A 12,294-nucleotide genomic window follows, 5' to 3' on the forward strand; every position below is an offset into this window, starting at 1 on the left:
AAGGCTTTGGCTTCTGTGCCATTAGGTAGCTCCCACTTTGTGCCTTCCTGGCTTCCGCACATCTCCCCCATTTCAGTGCATGGGTGGGACCACAGATGGCACCCAGGATTAGGGCTCTGTGGTGTGGCATGAAGGTGACCATGACCCCAGTTCTCACTTTCTCAGCTTCTCCGTCCCGGTCTGGTGGTCTAGGGTGCATGGTGGGAGCCTTTCCGGGAGATTTCTGAGTGAGGAGGTGGCTAGGAGAGTGTTCTCTGGGGCATGGAGGGGTGCTGAGCCCGATTCTGGGCTTTTTTTAACCTCCCCACAGTCCAAGCCGTTCTTGTACTTTACCTGTGACCTGCCGCCTTCAGGAAGCTCCCTCGATTTAACCCACACAGCTCATTCATTCCGTGGTCCTGCTTTTGTTTTGGCCCCAGGCTGTCAGCTGGTGTCATTTTAACTTACTCCTGGGCTGGGGCTGCCCTTCGTCGGTTCTGTCATTGCTGTGTCCCCGAGTAGCCAGCAGCCAGGGCAGGGCTGTGCGCCTCTGGCCTTCCCTGGTGGTCCCGGCCAGCGGAGGGTGCAGCCTGCACAGTAGGCTCTGCGCGCCTGTGGCTGATGGCTGAGTGGCAGCACCACTCTTACATAATCAGTTTCTCTCCTCCTTTCTCTTTCCAGAGCCAGATTTCACACTGAGCAGCTGCAGACAGAGAAATCAGAGAAAGCACAACCCAGCCTCAGATTCCGAGGGGCCTGCTGGGGACTCTCTCCTCCTGCTTGGAAGGAAGACCCCGAGGCAGCCGTTTCAGGCCAGGTCTTGGCTGCCATGGGACTCACAGCCACCGCCCCCCGGCTGCCCTCTGCACTGCCAGGCAGATAAGGGTGAGCCCTGCCCAGGAGCACCTGCCGCCTCCTGCTGGGCCACTCCTCCGTGGCTAGTCCTTCCTCGACTTTGGGCCACCTTTGCTGACCCGAGGCCATGTAGGCCCCACTCAGGCCTCTGTGGATAGACACATTGCTGGGGACACCACCTCTGCTCTCTGGGAGACCCAGCGCACCACCATGCCCCGGGGATTCGCCTGGCTGCGCTGTGAGTACTGGGGGGGTTCTGTGGGGACTGCCCAGGGAGAGCTTGGCCCAGAGCCAGGCTTCGTAACCATGGCAACCAGGGCATTCTTCCTGGTGAGAAGTTGAGATGCTTCCCAGCTTAATGGCAGGCACCCTTGGGGACTCCCACGCCGTCTGCCCTGTCTCCAGCTGACTGCAGCTCAGACGGGCATGGTGGGTATGAGCCTTAGGCTGGGTGGGCACAGTCAGTGGGTCACAGGGACAGGACAGGCACTGGGGGTAGGAGGCAGCGTCTCACCTGCTCAGACTCATTGGTGCCGGGGAGTACGGTGGGGATGGAGGTGGCAGAGAGATGATTTCTGGCCTCCCTGGGCATGACCAGCCAGGGGTGGGGGCTTGTGAAATTGCCTGGGCCCCGAGACACATGGGAGTAGTGCAGCTTGTTCCCTCTGCCTTTCCCTCCATAAAGAGCTAAATCAAAAGGCAGAAAGAGAACAGTGTCGTTGGGGAAAAGAAAAATAGTTGAAATGAGGACAGAAAAGAAAAAGAATTGACAAGTCTCTCAGGCCTGCCTGCTGGTGGGAGGCCAGACCAAGTTCCCTTCAGACTCCAAGATTCAGTTTAATTGACTTAAATTCAACAAATTTTTTTCTGGTGCCCCCCACATGCCCACTGGAGAGACACTGCCATGGCAACAAGGACCTGGGCTGTCTCGTGCGTCTCTCTCTAACACCTGGCATGGAGTTAGGTGCTAGGAACTGTGTGCCACTTGCATGAGGTCTGGGGTCTGATCCTGTGAGGGATTCACAGAGGAGATGGGTCCACCCTTGCCCTTGTGGAGGGTACTGCAAAGGGTCCGGATGTTCAGAACAGGTGGAAGGACCCAGAGCCAGTGTTCTGGAATCTTCCAAGTCATGAGGAGCAGGGGGAGCAGGAGAAACAGCACGGCAAGGTGCCGCTTGAAATGGTCTCAGAGGTGGGTGGGGTTCACACATGTAGACGTGGGGAGGTGAGGACGGTGTTCCTTCCAGGGAGAGGGGGCAGCGTGAGCAAAGGCTCAGCAGTGAGCGCGTGAGAGGCCAGGCTGGAAAGCTGGTTTGGGCTCAGGTGGCTGAGGCCTTGAAAGCCAGGGTGAAGAGTGGCTAATTCATGAGATAACAGGGAGCCCTGGAAGGTCTGTGACCTGGGCGTGGGAGCTGAAATTGAGAGTTACTCTGCTTTCGGGAGGTCAATCTGGCCGTGCTTTTGGGGGTTGCTGTCACAGCCTCCTGGGCAGGATGTGATGAGGTGATGAGGGTTCCTTCTGGAGATGGAAGTGAGAATGAAGGGGCCTGGCAGAGGGGACAGAGCTCATGAAGGCAGAGCGCAGGATTGGCAAGGACTGGCTATGGGGTGAGGGGGAGGGAGGGATGAGGATCAGGGGCTCAGAGAGGGGCTGGGGTGCTGGAAAAGGAGTGGCTGCCGTAACAAATTGCCACAATCTTGGCTTAAAACAGCAGTAATGTATTCTGTCACAGCTTTGGAGGTCAGAAGTCTGAAAACAGGTTGTCAAGGTTATGCTCCCTCTGAAGGCTCTAGGGGAGGATCCTTCTTGCCTCTTCCAGCTTCTGGTGGCTTCTGGCATTCCTTGGCTTGTGGCTGCATCACTCCAATCTGCCTTCACCTGTGAAGCCCATGTGAATGGTCTTTCCTTACATGTGTCTCTGTGTCCTTTCCTCTTATAAGGGCACCAGTCATTGAATTTAGGGCCCACCCTACATTCAAGAGGATTTCATCTGGAGATTCTTAATAACATTTGCAAAGACCCTATCTCCAAATAAGGTTGCATCTGAGGTTCTTGGTGAACGTAAATTTGGGGGTATTTACACACACAGGCACAGATGTGGGGGTGGTGGACAAGCCCCATTTGTCACTGCACACAGGACATTACTCTTTCTTCAGTCTCCTCTTCTGTCTTGCAGGCCTCTTAACTGTGGAGATAGGGGGGCACGGCGGACCTCCTGACCAGGGTTGCACTAGCTGTGGGGCTTTCAGAATGCAGAGGGTACGTGAGGCTACAGCTGTGCTGGCTCTGCCTAGTTACCTGTTTGCTGGCCTGTTTTTCAGAGTGGAGGCAACAGGAAGGGAGCTTAAAACTGGGAATGGTAGTTGGGCTGCACACTTGGAGGAGGTCTAAGTTTGGGAGAAGGCAGATCATCTGTGGACAGAGTTTCTGGGGCAACCCGTGTGTGCTAGGCTGGGAAGCATGGAGGCTCTGTGAGTCTCTGCTACGAGGCTAGTGGCCAGGCCCCCAAAGGCTCCAGACTGGGACTCAGATGAGGGCAGGTGGGTTAGGACTTGGGGGTGGAGTGGGCAGCCACAGGGTGACTGCCACACTGGAAAGAAGGCTCAGTGTGGACAGGGATACTGATTTTTAAAGAAAAGATGGAAATTTGGATTTTTATGTGAAATCTCTGTGAACCAGAATGTGGCCCTAAGGACACCAATTTGTAAACTGTCACTTTCTGTCAAGTGCGGTCCCCAGACCAGCAGCATCAGTTTTACTTCAGGACTTGTTAGAAATGCAGATTCTCTGCCTCCCCGCTCCACTACCTCATACCTGCTCAATCAGATACCCTGGGTGGGCCTTTACCAGCTTCTACAGGAGACCCAGATGCCTGCTCCCGGTTCCCTGCTTGACGTGAACCCCAAAGTGCTGAGTAACACGTCCTCACTGTGGTTCACAGCGCTGTGCATTCACACACTGGGAGCTGCGTTGTCTGGTCAAGACAGTGAGTGAGGGGCTTCCCTAGTGGCGCAGTGGTTAAGAATCCACCTGCCAATTCAGGGGACACAGGTTCGAGCCCTGGTCCCGGAAGATCCCACATGCCGCGGAGCAACTAAGCCCGTGCGCCACAACTGCTGAGCCTGAGCTCTAGAGTCCGCGAGCCACAACTACTGAGCCCACGTGCCACAACTACTGAAACCTGCACGCTCTAGGGCCTGCGTGCCGCAACTACTGAGCCTGTGTGCTGCAGCTACTGAAGCCCACACGCCTAGAGCCCATGCTCCGCAACAAGAGAAGCCACTGCAATGAGAAGCCCGCGCACCACAATGAAGAGTAGCCCCCACTTGCTGCAACTAGAGAAAGCCCGCACACAGCAATGAAGACCCAAAGCAGCCAAAAAAAAAAAAAGACAATGAGTGAATTGGACAGATGGTGCTAGAGACAAGGGTTGGTGCTAGAGACGGGTTGGTGGCTGGCGTAGGCAGGGGAGCCTCTGGGGAGGGAAGGAGTCTTGGTGAGACCTTGGAAGGGGTCTGCCATGTGAGAGGATACCCAGGGCAGGGGCAATGTGTGAGCCTAAACCCTGAGGCAGGAATGATCCTGACCAGCAGGGGTGCCAAGCTGAGAGTGTTAATGACGTAGAGACAAGGGAGAAAGCAAGCAGAAACACTGGTTTATCTGTTCCCTTGTCCAAATATTGGGTTGAGAACATGGGAAGAGAGAGACAGAGGAAGTACAAAATGGATTGCAAATTTGCAAGTTTGCAAAAAATGTGGTATCAGACTTCTATGAGGGGAAGGGCTGGTGGGCTGCAGGCCATAAGGGGCATAGGCTTGAGTAAGCCTGAGCTTCTGGCCCAGCAGGGGCACAGGCATGGCAGCAGCACTGAGAAGGGGGTGGGAAAGTGAGTGTCGGCAGGCCCAGGCCGGTGAGGGTTTAAGAACAAAAGTCTCCCTAAGTGCCGGGGAAGTGAGTGCAGAAAGTCCGGTCAGTAGTTGCTGCTCACAACCAGGGGCGAATCAAAGAGGTGACTCAGCCTGCCTGGCTATTTTGGGGGAAAAAAGGAAGAAAGAGAGAAAGAGAGAGAAGAACGAGGACGGAAGGGAGGAAGGAAGGAAGAGGGAGAAAAGGAAAAAAAATTACTGCTTTTGACTATTAACAATAATACATACTAATTATAGAATGTAAAATATATCCTAAAAAATATAAAGAAGAACATAAAAATCTCCCATAGAGATTTGGTGCATTTCTTTCCACTGCATTTTCTATACACACACATATACATAATTAACAAAATTCAAGTCATGCTTTATACCCAGATACGGTGTATTGAATCATGCTTTTTAAAACTTTGCTAAGCATATCAAAAGTATTTTTCTTATCATATAAGCATATCATAAGTATTCTTTGGCAATGTGATTTTTATTGGCTACATTCGTTATTATTGAACATCTAGGCCACTTACAGATGTTCACTATTACAAAATAATACTGCAAAGGAAAGTCTTTGTCACAAATCTTTCGGTTATGTCTCTCTTTTGTTTTCCTTCACGTTTATTCCTAGAAATGAGTTTAATGGGTCAAAGGGTGTGGACAATTTTAAAGCTTAGTGGGTTGAAGTGTGTGGGCATTATTAAGTCCACTAATAACAAAAATTGCCAAATTGCCTTCCAGGATGAGAGCATCTGCCTCACTATTTTGCCAGCAGCAAGTGTCATTAAAATAAAATAAAACAACAGTAACAACAACAAAAAAGTCTTTCCATTTGGTAGGTGAAACATGTATCGATTGTTTTGACGTGAATTTATTAGCGAGGTTGAGTTTCAGATACGTCTCTTGCCCATCTATATTTTGTTCTTTCTGCTCCCATCAACTTAACCCTTGTTCATGTTTGTTGCAAATTCTCTCAGATAATTTTTGTAAGTCTGTTCAGTTACACAGAAATCACACTGTTTTTAAAGTCACAGTGACCTGCAGTGGTGAAGGCTGGTAATGTTTGGATCGTTTGTTAGCGGGGAAGAGAAACAACCTGAGTGAGGTTCGCTCAGCATCCCGGAAAGACCAAACTGGAAGGGCCGCTACAAACCTGCTGGTACCTCTAATTAAGAGGCATGTCAAGGTCAGATAGAGCAGGGAGGACAATGGAGTGGGTCACCCAAGAGTCATTTGTAGAGCTGGACCTAGAATCCACAGCTCCAGAGTCTCTGGATGGAAAATGCAGCGAAAGGCTTTGAGAACTCAGAGGCTCTAGATAGGGGCAGGGGTTACCATGGAAGGGAGGCTGTGCCTGCCCCCTGGGGCAGGAGTGGGAAGGAGGCTGGAGACCAATCCCAGGGCGTGGCTCCTGGGGGGCTTTGCCAGCCTTGGGTGGGAGGTGGCTGGGCTGGACGGTTCCTGCTTGTCTGCATTGCTGTCCTGGAGCCCGGACCGCAGGGAGAGTATTCCTGGCGCTGGGAAGGCCTCCTTGGGACGCTGCGCCCCCCACCCCGGCCCTTCCGAGAGGACTTGTGACTGGGAAAAGGGAGGTCGTGAGCACAGCTCTGCATACCCGGGCGGTGTGGGAGCCGCGCAGGTGGCTCACGTGTTCTTGTTGTGTGCGGTCCACAGATCTCGGGATCCTCCTGGGCATGGCCTTGGGGAACGAGGGTTTGGAGGTGTGGCCCTTAACCCGGAGCGAGGAGTGTGCCATCACTGGCTTTCTGCGGGACAAGCTGCAGTACCGGAACCGCCTTCAGTACATGGTAACCACGTCGGCACTCGTTGTGTCCCTCTTCCAAAGCCCTGTGGCTCATGCGACGTAAGGACCTGGAAATTCAGTCCCTCTCCTTGGACTTGTGTCAGGCCTGTGCCTGCCATGGCTCCCTTCTCCCTCACACACACCCATGTGCCTGGTCTGCACGTCCTGTCCCCGCTCCTGCCATCCTTCCCCGGGGCCTCCAACCCTCCTATCTGATCTGACCTTTGATCCCACCTCCACGTGGCACTCACCCAGTGACTCAGGAATGGATTCCAGGAAACCATGGGGGAACCCCAGACACTATTTAGCAGGGGAGATAAGGACCTAGAAATTAGAATGTTTGATTCTTTTTATAGGGTGGACCACGTGGCATGTGGCTCTGTAGGTCTTTTTTTTTTTTTTAACAGCTTTTTTGAGATATAATTCACATACCACACACCTCACCTGTTCAAGTGTACATTTCTGTGGCTTTTAGTGTATTCGCAAAGTCATGAAACCATCACCATGATAAGTTTTAGAGCAATCTTTTAAAGTCATTTTCCTCACCCCTCCTAAAGGATATGATTCTCTAGGAGTAGTAAGCCTCTCATCCTACATTTTGGCTCGAGACTTATGCCTTAACACGTTTTGTTTTGTTTCACCTTCCCTGTGTCCCAGAGGAAAGAGCTGTCTTTATCCCAACTGGGAGCCAAGCACATGTTTTCTGTAGAGGACCACCGCTGCCATCAAGGGCCGGTCCTGGGTCCTCTTCTCCTGCATCAAATTCTTCTCGGAGGTTGGGGGAGTCTGAGCCATTTCTGACTCTGATCTCATCCTTTGTTCTTGTATCTCCCCAGAAACACTACTTCCCCATCAACTACAGGGTCAGTGTCCCTTATGAGGGGGTACTCCGAATGGCCAACGTCACCAGGCTGGTGAGAATCCCTCCTCTGGAATGGGGAGGCCCCTGCCTCCTGGGACATCCTGTGGGCCCCGCCTGGAGGCACATTGGTCTGGGCAGATCCTGTTGCCAGGGGTCTTTCCTGGCCCCTCAAGCAAGCCTGCCCTTGGCTCAGGCCCCAGGTGCCCCTCCCACCCCATCCACAGTGGATGCCCGTGGTCTGCCCCCTGTGCAGGGCAAATCTGGGGGGCGGTCAGAGCTGTGGGGGGCAGGCCCAGAGGCTCCTGTCTGGGGTTTCAATAATTTCTCCTGTCCCTGCAGCAGAGGGCCCGGGTGAGCCAACAGGAGCTGCGGTATCTGTGGGTCTTGGTGAGTCTCAGTGCTACTGAGTGGGTGCAGGAGGTGCTGCTCGAGGGCCATCCATCCTGGAAGTACCTGGAGGAGGTACATACGCTGCTGCTGGATGTCAAACAAGGCCTCCCGGTGAGCTGTGCAAAGGTGCAGGTGGCCAGGGCGGATGCGTGTGTGTGTGTGTGTGTGTGTGTGTGTGTGTGTGTGTGGCCAAAAACTATCAAGGGAGAAGATAAAGGCATGGAAAGTTCTGGCATGTCCTGGAGAGTGTGGGAGAAATGGGGGGTGGGGGCAGGGTGGTGGCCTGGGCTTGGGGGGCAAGAGATGCACCTGAGACCCTGTTCTTATGCTCTGCAACCCTGGGCGAGTCATTGATCCCTCTCACTTTATTTCCACATCTAAGAAAAGAGGGAAAGGGGGAGGGATAAATGGGTGGAGCACAGGAGGGTTGAGGGCAATGAAACTCTTCTGTATGATGCTGTAACGGTGGGTATAATTGCATCTGTCAAAGCCCATTGAAAGTACCACAGAAAGAGTGAACCCTAACATAAACGTACCTTAATTAATAATAATAATAGAGGTTCCCGATCGCTGCCTGTTGAGCAGTGTTGATTGGAGGCCTGGGGGATACGTCTTCCAAAAAGCCTAGAGAGTAAGGTGACAGGGTCGGTGTGTGTCCTTGCAGGCCATGTGCCATGGGACCCCTCCCCACACCCCCGCCTTGCCCTACTGCCCCCACCCCCAGCCCTCCTTAGGACCCTGGTACACAACTGCCCCGGGGCCCCACCTGCTGCCCAGCAAGAACAGCCAACAGGAAGCCAACTGTGAGCTTCTGCTGACACCAGGGCTCGGGGCCAGCACCTGCTTTTGCAGCTGCCGAGAACTTTGTGGAGGCTCTCCATTCTGGCGGGGACCGGGAGACCCAGCAATTTCCTTGGTGGCTTTCTTGTGCCTGTGGGCAGGGGGGGTTGGAGCTGACCTGGGGAACGGACTGTGTTCCATCCTCAATTTTCCTTGGGAGTGTCTCTGGCTCTGTGAGCTCTGGGGATCTGGTTTGGGGGCTGGGAAGGAGATTGTGGGTAGGCTGAGGCCCTGCCCATCTGGGCTCTTCAGATTGAACCAGCTTTTTTTTTTAGAGATTTTTTTTTTTTGACGTGGACCATTTTCAAAGTCTTTATTGAATTTGTTACAATATTGCTTCTGTTTTATGTTTTTGTTTTTGACCATGAGGCATGTGGGATCTTAGCTCCCCAACCAGGGATCGAACCCGCACCCACTGCATTGGAAGGCGAAGTCTTAACCACTGGACCACCAGGGAAGTCCCTGAACCAACTTTTAACCTCTTCTTTCTCACAGTGTTAATGGTTGATGGCCCGTTCCATATGTGTCCAACATCTATGGGCAGTGGGTCCTCCCTCTAGGGAGAGGGCCATGGGCATGGGCCCCTTTGCCCTCCTACCACCCTCACTTCTCTCTCTAAGCCTTTGTATATTAGTTTTTTTGGGGACTGCCGTCACAAATTACTACCAACTGGTGGCTTAAAACAACAGAAATTATTCTGTCGCAGTTCTGGAGACCAGAAGTCTGAAATCAAGGTGTCAGCAGGGCCATGCTCCCTCCAAAGGCTCCAGAGGAGGATCTTTCCCACCTCTTCCAGCTTCTGGTGGCTGATGGTGTTCTTGGCTTGTGCAGTGTCACTCCACCTTCCGCCTCTGTCTTCACATGGCCTTTCCCTCTGTGTCCCAGAGAAGGACCTGTGTCCTTTCTCTTACAAGGGCAACAGTCATTGGATTTAGGGCCCACCATAAATCCAGACTGATCTCATCTGGAGATCCCTGACTTAATTACATCTGCATAGACCCCATTTCCAAACAGGTCACATTCGCAGGTACTAGGGATTAGGCCTTGGACAGAGCTTTTTTAGGGGGTTGTGGGGCAGGGGGACACACAGTTCAACCTAGAACACTTTACTTTTAGGAAGGTCCTTCCCCAGCTCAGGTCCCATATTTCCTCCTGCTCCATGTCTTTTTTTTTTTTTAATATTATTATTTGTTTATTTATACATACATCTATTTATTTATTTATTTTTATGTTTGGCTGCCTTGGGTCTTCGTTGCTGCACGCGGGCTTTCTCTAGTTGCGGCGAGCAGGGGCCACTCTTCGTTGCGGTGTGCGGGCTTCTCAGCGGTGGCTTCTCTTTGTTGCGGAGCACGGGCTCTAGGCGCGTAGGCTTCAGTAGTTGTGGCGTGCAGGGGCTCAGTAATTGTGGCTCGTGGGCTCTAGAGCGCAGGCTCAGTAGTTGTGGTGCACGGGCTTAATTGCTCCGCGGCATGTGGGATCTTCCCGGACCAGGGCTTGAACCTGCATCCCCTGCACTAGCAGGCGGATTCTTAACCACTGCGCCACCAGGGAAGTCCCGTGCTCCGTGTCTTCTACGACAGTTCTGGCCCCTGCTCTGTCCCTCCCATGGTGCCTGGTGCTCCCCACACCAGGTTCCTTTTGTTAAGTGTTGTGGAGAGGAGCCCCCGAGCTTGGAGCTGGAGACCCAGCCCTGTCAGTGCGCCTCACGATATGACTGACCCTCCTGAGGGTCCTGTCTCTTCTTCACTGGAGTCGGTGTGGGTCTTTGCATCCTGAAGGACAGTGTCCTTGGGATAGGGACTCCTCATGTGGTGGTGGCCGGGCCTGGGCTAGAACAGCAAGGATGCCCCCAGCTCCTCCCTGTCTGGCCTGCCCCTAGGAGAGGAAAAGAGAAGCTTCTGTGTGTTGTGCTTGAGTGAGGGACATCGAGGGAGCCCCTCCCAGGAAAAATGGCACCTGCAGGAAGGAGAGAAATTGCTCTCAGGCGTCCTGGTCACAGGGATCTCTTGTCCTCCTTCCAGGCAGGACAGCCACCACCCCACCCCCCGCCCCCCCCAGAGCTCTCCTGGGATCTCTTCACAGGCTAGGGGTGGCACCTGTGGTCCTAAAGGTTTCCTCCCTTCCAGGGTGTGGAGGTCAGCCCCCAGGTGGAAGCAGTGTTGTCCCTCCTGAGTGCCCCAGGAAGCCTGAAGCCGGTGCGGCCCAAAGCTCTGCTGGACAACTGCTTGCGGGTCATGGAGCTGTTGTACTGCTCTTGCTGTAAGGAGCTCTGAGGGGCTGGGGGCGGGACACTGGGTGTCTGAGCCCAGGTCACTGAGCAGAGCTGGGACCCTCCTCGGCATGCCCTCTGCTTCCCAGGGCTACAGGCCATTTCTGGAAGCTGAGACGGGCCCTGGGTACAGGGAGGACAATGTGGCTTGGTCTGGGGATGAGGCGGGTGTTGACCACTCCTGCAATCTTATTTGTGTCTGCGTGTGGTGTGTCGCCTGCAGGTAAACAAAGCTCTGTCCTGAACTGGCAGGACTGTGAGGTGCCAAGGCCTCAGCCTCACAGCCCGGAGCCCTCGTCACAGTGTGTGGCCGCCCAGCTGTACCCCCTGCGCCAGCAGCCCCCCGCCTCCCTGCCCCACTCCCCGGCATCCACGGCTGGAGCCCCGGCTCAGTGAAGCTGCTGAGGGCACAGGGCGAAGGCCTCCTGCCCTGAGTGGCCTGCATGGTAACTGGGTGGGGCAGCTGGAGGAGCTCCTGCAGGAGATGGACTGGGCCTGAGGCTTCTCTGGGTGGTGGTGGGGAGCTCCTCTTGAGAGAAGAGACCCTAGAGGGGTATTTCTCCTTTGAGGGGGACTCAGTGCCTGAGAAGGGTTCAGCTTCCCGCCTTCCATACCTCCCATGGTCTCACCTGGCGCGGTAGGCGCTGGGGGGCACCTGAAGGTCAATGAAGACAGAGCCTACGGCCCCTCCTGGCACTGCCCGGGCTGCCCCCTTCCCTGAGGGCAGGGCTGACCGTCTCCTAAGCCCAAAGAGGTGAGAGCTGTACCAGGTGGGCATGGTGGGGGAGGACACGACTCAGCAAGGCCAGGGAGAGGTCAGCAAAGCTGGGGAGAGGGCGTAGCCAAATGCCACATCTTGCCACAGTTCCCTTTATTTTTTCTATTAAACACCTGCTTTGTTTTGGTTTGTTTTGGTTTGCTTTGCATCTGCAAGGGTGAACCTGGAGAAGGCCCACCTGGAGAAGGCCGCTTTCCCCTCCTGCCAGGTGCAGGAGGCAGGAGGAGGGGGTGGGCCGGTCTGGCCCTGGGGCCTCGGTCTGAGGATTCAGATTTGGAATGGTCAGGGCCTTAGCCAGGGCCCTGGAATGGTAGATATTTGCGGGACGGAGTTCCTTCCAGCCCTGCCCCAGCCCCTGAAGCCTTAGTCAGCCTGACTGCCGGGGGGGGGGGGGGGGGTTGGGGGGAGCGGGGGGGGGCTTATGTCACACAGTGTGTCCTGGCCACTGCCCTCCCCCCCTCCATCTGGCAGCCCCAAGACCGCCCCCAGCAGGGACAGAGCTGAGGCATTCAAAGGCACGGGTTCTGGCATGAGACCTGGTGACTCCTGCACGCCCCCCAACCCCCCATCACGGAGCCCCGCCCCCAGCGGGGATCTGGGAT

At 54.4% G+C, this 12,294-nt stretch overlaps 1 protein-coding gene across 7 annotated transcripts in view; it reads left to right on the top strand.

Annotated features, from left to right (window-relative positions):
- IL34 (interleukin 34) overlaps positions 1 to 11,817 on the top strand; it is a 70,370-nt gene extending 58,553 nt beyond the window's left edge. For 5 of the 7 annotated variants that reach the window (XM_028162839.2, XM_007198248.3, XM_057534894.1 and 2 more), the window contains 6 exons: positions 661 to 1,072; positions 6,424 to 6,557; positions 7,390 to 7,467; positions 7,755 to 7,916; positions 10,772 to 10,904; positions 11,138 to 11,817. In XM_028162839.2, the coding sequence (XP_028018640.1) occupies positions 1,045 to 1,072; positions 6,424 to 6,557; positions 7,390 to 7,467; positions 7,755 to 7,916; positions 10,772 to 10,904; positions 11,138 to 11,310 (708 nt within the window). In that variant the 5' untranslated portion in view covers positions 661 to 1,044 and the 3' untranslated portion in view covers positions 11,311 to 11,817. The remainder of the gene's footprint in view (positions 1 to 660; positions 1,073 to 6,423; positions 6,558 to 7,389; positions 7,468 to 7,754; positions 7,917 to 10,771; positions 10,905 to 11,137) is intronic. The other 2 variants (XM_057534896.1, XM_057534897.1) reach the window with 2 other exon arrangements.
- The last annotated feature ends 477 nt before the right edge of the window (positions 11,818 to 12,294 follow it).

This window comes from Balaenoptera acutorostrata, chromosome 19 (assembly GCF_949987535.1).
Source record: "Balaenoptera acutorostrata chromosome 19, mBalAcu1.1, whole genome shotgun sequence".
NCBI lineage: Eukaryota > Metazoa > Chordata > Mammalia > Artiodactyla > Balaenopteridae > Balaenoptera > Balaenoptera acutorostrata.